This window comes from Xenopus tropicalis, chromosome 1 (assembly GCF_000004195.4).
Source record: "Xenopus tropicalis strain Nigerian chromosome 1, UCB_Xtro_10.0, whole genome shotgun sequence".
Lineage (NCBI taxonomy): Eukaryota > Metazoa > Chordata > Amphibia > Anura > Pipidae > Xenopus > Xenopus tropicalis.
This window is the reverse complement of record NC_030677.2, coordinates 141,341,689-141,346,761: the sequence shown is the minus strand read 5'-3', so window position 1 is coordinate 141,346,761 and position 5,073 is coordinate 141,341,689. Positions and strand designations below refer to the sequence as shown.

The 5,073-nt window shown below is 41.7% G+C and overlaps 1 protein-coding gene across 1 annotated transcript; it reads right to left on the bottom strand.

Annotated features, from left to right (window-relative positions):
• Window positions 1-231: 231 nt before the first annotated feature.
• dad1 (defender against cell death 1) lies at window positions 232-4,760 on the bottom strand. The gene is made up of 3 exons (NM_001016940.2): window positions 4,539-4,760; window positions 2,259-2,412; window positions 232-415 (listed from the first exon to the last, which is right to left on the bottom strand). Exons 1-2 carry the CDS (start codon window positions 4,747-4,749, stop codon window positions 2,282-2,284), a joined length of 342 nt encoding a protein of 113 aa, NP_001016940.1. The 5' UTR covers window positions 4,750-4,760; the 3' UTR covers window positions 232-415; window positions 2,259-2,281.
• Between the last annotated feature and the right edge of the window lie 313 nt (window positions 4,761-5,073).

Here is a 5,073-nt window from a genome sequence, read left to right as displayed (position 1 = left end):
TATAATCCACCTGATAAAGGACCTGAAGGTGGGCATTATGGGGGAAAGATCTACTTGTTTGCTGACCACAAATGTGTGGATCTTTCGAAGTATGGCCACCTTTACTTTACATCAATAATTTTGGGGGTTTAGATCCCCTTTAAGAAACAATACATTTTTTTTTATATACAGCATTTGTTTGTGGTATATTTTTTCATGAAAAATACAATAATAACATTGAGACCATAAAAGTTAGGAAATTTAGATTTTATTGGCAGTTTTTCCTGACAAAACACAGACTGTTTGCACTGGGTCAGGTTCCATTTCTTGGCCTGACCAACCCTTAATATGACATCATGGAAACAAAAAGGAATGAATCTCTGTGTTGTTCAGTAACATGGAAAGTGTCTTCTCCATCCCAACATCAAAGGAACAACTGCAGAAATTAGATATAAAAAATAAATAGAAGTCAAAAGAGACAAATACTTAAATTAACCACTGCAATACAGCTAGTAAAGCATTTACAAGTACAGCATATTCTTAATGCAATTCCAATTTATATGGCACATACTGAACAGAGGTATGGCAACAGTCCTTAAAACTAAGGGCATTTTATGCAATCATTTGACAAATGCTGAGGAAGTACTGCCACCTTATGGACAAATTAAGATGCTACAAGAGTAATATTTAGGTATTATATAGGCATGTCACTTTGGTGAAATCTGAAAAAATCAAGGAGAATAATGACAGTTATTTTGTAAGTGGTATCTCAGCATTTATAAGATGACATACAATTTTCTGACTAAACCCTACAGAAGTCAGGCTATGACTGAAATTATAAATACACATAAAACAGTTGTTGTTGTTTTCCCCTCTTCTGCTATTTCACCAGGATGACTACGTCTGAATAATGTTAAGGATTTGCTTCCTAGATTTCAAATCACAATTAGAACCTTTAAAAACACCATTACATTAAGCACCATTACATAAGAATTAATTGGCCTAGCGGTTAAGTGAGAGCTGATGCTAAAGCACCTAGTTTGATTCCCACTAACAAGTTTTAAGTCCCATGGAAGAAAAGTAAGGAATATAAATAATTCTGTTTTGTTATTGCTTTCTCAAATCAATGGATTTCTAAAAAATAAAAACCAAACAAACAATGCATAGGTTTGCAGTTAAAGCAAACCTGCCAGAACTGCTTGTTTGGAAAGGTTGCCAAATAAGCAGATCTGAAGCCAAATTTGGCTACCCATATACTGGGCCAAATTGGTCTGAATTGATCTTTGCCCCAGGAAGGGGGCTATACATGGGATAAAAATGCACTGGGAAAAATGCGGCTGATCGGATTGTTGGCCTGGGGTCAGATACTGATTGGACGGGCCAGAAGGTGGGCCTGTATACAACTAGCTTTATCCTGTGTGCTCTACTGAAATTAAAAATAAAATTACAAAACAATAGTTAATTATAAAAACAAGTCAGGTGTTTCCAGTACAGGAGGGTCTTCAGTAGATTTTTGCTTTTAAAAGGCTACTTTTTTTTAATGAACATAGTAGTATATGTGGATTGCATACTCCATCATCAAAGTCTGTGGGGGATCACTAAAGCTTGACATGGCCAGAAATGTCTTAATTGAATGCAAACATATGTACATATTTGGGTGGAGAGGGTATCAGTGTTTTCTCCAGAGGTATTTTTAACGGAGTACATTTTGCTGATATACTGTAGTATAGTTAAAATACCTCTGGAGAAAACACGGATACCCTCTCCACCCATATATGTACATATGTTTGCATTCAAGTAAGTAATAAGACAAATTCTAAAACCACATTGTGGTGTATATCTAGATAATTTGCTCCTCCCACTGGAGGTGGGGGGCTAATAAAGATTGCACTCTGGCTGGAGGGCACAATACTATTTTGGCCTAAAAGATGCCCCTAGGGTGCGCTATGCTGCCCACATGACCAAGTCTCTTGGTTCACTCATTATGAGAATATGTGCGATGAGAAAGCTGGTACTCTGAGCAGTACAATGAGCTTCCTCCCAATGCAGAAAGCATAATGCTCCCTAGAAGCATTTTTGGCCAAAATTGTATTGTTTCCCTCAACCAGAATGTGGGCTCTATTAGCCAACACCTCTAGAGGGGGAAACAATTTTTCTATGACAAGTGCCTTTTAAATTAGGTTTCTTTTATTTAAGCATGTGATAGGAAAAAAAAAAAAACATTCTCATGTCACAGAAAGGAAGACCAACCACCCATTAAACTGTCAAAATACACTTACCTCTTGCTTTTTTGGAAAATAAATCAACCGATAAAATTAATCACAACCAAGTGTAAAATAGTGTTGGCAAACAGGAAGTCTGCAAAAGCTCTCTCTGGAGAAATCCCCTGGAAGTCACTTTTGTTCTGTGGGTTTATCTGGATCCTTAAACACACTGCAAAGATCAAAGTGGGAAAAAAAAAGAATAATTAGTGGTAGGGGTAATAATGGGTTCGGGTTTGATTGGTGTTTTTAATCTATAGTTCTTAGAGGCCCATTAATACACTATAGTCAAGCCTACAACAAGGTATCCTGATACTGAGGTATCAGTATCATTTCTTTGCACTGAGGGCACATATCAGTTTATTAAACCAAAAATATTGCAGCAATTCTATCTCAGAATCAGTTTTATTAACAATACAAGAAAGGGTAGAGTGCATTTGCAGCAAGTAAAAAAATACAACACTATTGGTATATTAATCATACAATATTGACCCATGGAGAGTCAGGAAGGATTTTACCCTTCTCATGCAATTTTGAGTTTTTTTTTTTTTTTTTTCTGTGTTATCCTGGATTTCCAAGAATCTTGGTAATGAGTGGAAATACTATAGAAACCAGTACAAACTCAGGACACATAGGGGCCCATACATTAAAGTCCGAATGGGAAATTTCCATGATATTTTCGTTAAATTATGCAGCTTTTTTGTGCTTTGCGTCAATTTGTGCATCAAAATTGTATTTGTTGCAACAACTACAAAAGTTTTGTTATTCATTCAAGCTTCGGTATCGTGACTTTCCTTGGGCCAGGTTGGAGCTGCAGAGTGCCATTGAGCCCTATGGGAGACTTTCCTTGGGCCGGGTTGGAGCTGCAGAGTGCCATTGAGTCCTATGGGAGGCTTTCCTTGGGCCAGGTTGGAGCTGCAGAGTGCCATTGAGCCCTATGGGAGACTTTCCTTGGGCCAGGTTGGAGCTGCAGAGTGCCATTGAGCCCTATGGGAGACTTTCCTTGGCCCGGGTTGGAGCTGCAGAGTGCCATTGAGCCCTATGGGAGACTTTCCTTGGGCCGGGTTGGAGCTGCAGAGTGCCATTGAGCCCTATGGGAGACTTTCCTTGGGCCGGGTTGGAGCTGCAGAGTGCCATTGAGCCCTATGGGAGACTTTCCTTGGGCCAGGTTGGAGCTGCAGAGTGCCATTGAGCCCTATGGGAGACTTCCCTTGGGCCGGGTTGGAGCTGCAGAGTGCCATTGAGCCCTATGGGAGACTTTCCTTGGGCCGGGTTGGAGCTGCAGAGTGCCATTGAGCCCTATGGGAGACTTTCCTTGGGCCAGGTTGGAGCTGCAGAGTGCCATTGAGCCCTATGGGAGACTTCCCTTGGGCCAGGTTGGAGCTGCAGAGTGCCATTGAGCCCTATAGGAGACTTTCCTTGGGCCGGGTTGGAGCTGCAGAGTGCCATTGAGCCCTATGGGAGACTTTCCTTGGGCCAGGTTGGAGCTGCAGAGTGCCATTGAGCCCTATGGGAGACTTTCCTTGGGCCAGGTTGGAGCTGCAGAGTGCCATTGAGCCCTATGGGAGACTTTCCTTGGGCCAGGTTGGAGCTGCAGAGTGCCACTGAGTCCTATGGGAGACTTTCCTTGGGCCAGGTTGGAGCTGCAGAGTGCCATTGAGCCCTATTGGAGATTTTCCTTGGGCCAGGTTGGAGCTGCAGAGTGCCATTGAGCCCTATGGGAGACTTCCAAAATCATGCATTGAAGTTTCAAAATCAGAAAGGTTTTGCTTCGTTTACGATCGTTCAGATACGGAAATTTAGTACGACCATGACAAAATTTTTTGCGCAATTAACGCACAATAGAAATTACTGTGGTTAGTCCGAATTTTTTCCAATCGTGCTTTTAATTGGCGAAAATTCGTACTTTAAGAAATGTGCCCCATAATTTAGCTCTACCAGGCCATGTATAAATGAAGCCTTAACCAATCCTATGTCATGTGGGAGATAAGAAGCCACTCCTGGCCTTTATAGACCAGATTTCATATCAACATATGTGATAAAAAAATATAAGGCCTAAAATAACCTGGCCTTGATCATTATCATTAACATCCCTGTATCTAAACATTCGTAGATTAAATCTACAGCAAGCTAATATTGTGTGTGTCCGGATTCAAGAGGCCATCAGGCATGTCCAGCAATACAGCGTCCTGTGATTTTACTGTAAGCGAATGCACCACAATAATAAGGCTATTGAAGCAAATACTGCTGCACCGACTACAGTGTAAAACAGCCCATTCACATGCTGCACAGTCTCACCGCCAAGGATGAATGAGCCCACGGAGGAGATGAAGCCGGACAAGAAGGAATTGAAAGGGAAGGTCCCAACCAGCAGGCAGTACAAGAACTGCAAAGCGCCGGTCAGCAAGATGTACAGCAAGTACGCGTCCAGCAGCTTGAGCCGCTGCGGAGTGGAGCTGACATATTCATCTAAGAACCGAGAAACCACCGACAACACGGAGACTGACATGTCTAAAAGTGCCGGGACTCTGAAAGAGGGCCAGGAAATGACGCGGCGGAAACGTACAATCCGACAGACGTGGCGGCTCAGAAACAGAGTTCCCGGTTGCTAAGCGGAAGCCGGAAGAACTCAATAAGCAGCGCGTTCGCTGTTGTTAAGCGTGGGGCGGATGTAGTGTAAAATATGTTAGAATGTCGTGTAGCGCTTACATTTATTACAGTTAATATCTGTTAAGACTGTACAAGTGTATAATAAATAAAGAAAACCACTCTAGAAAGCAATCATGTTGTCAATTATGCCGATGTCAGAAAGTTAAAGACTCAGTCCTGTATT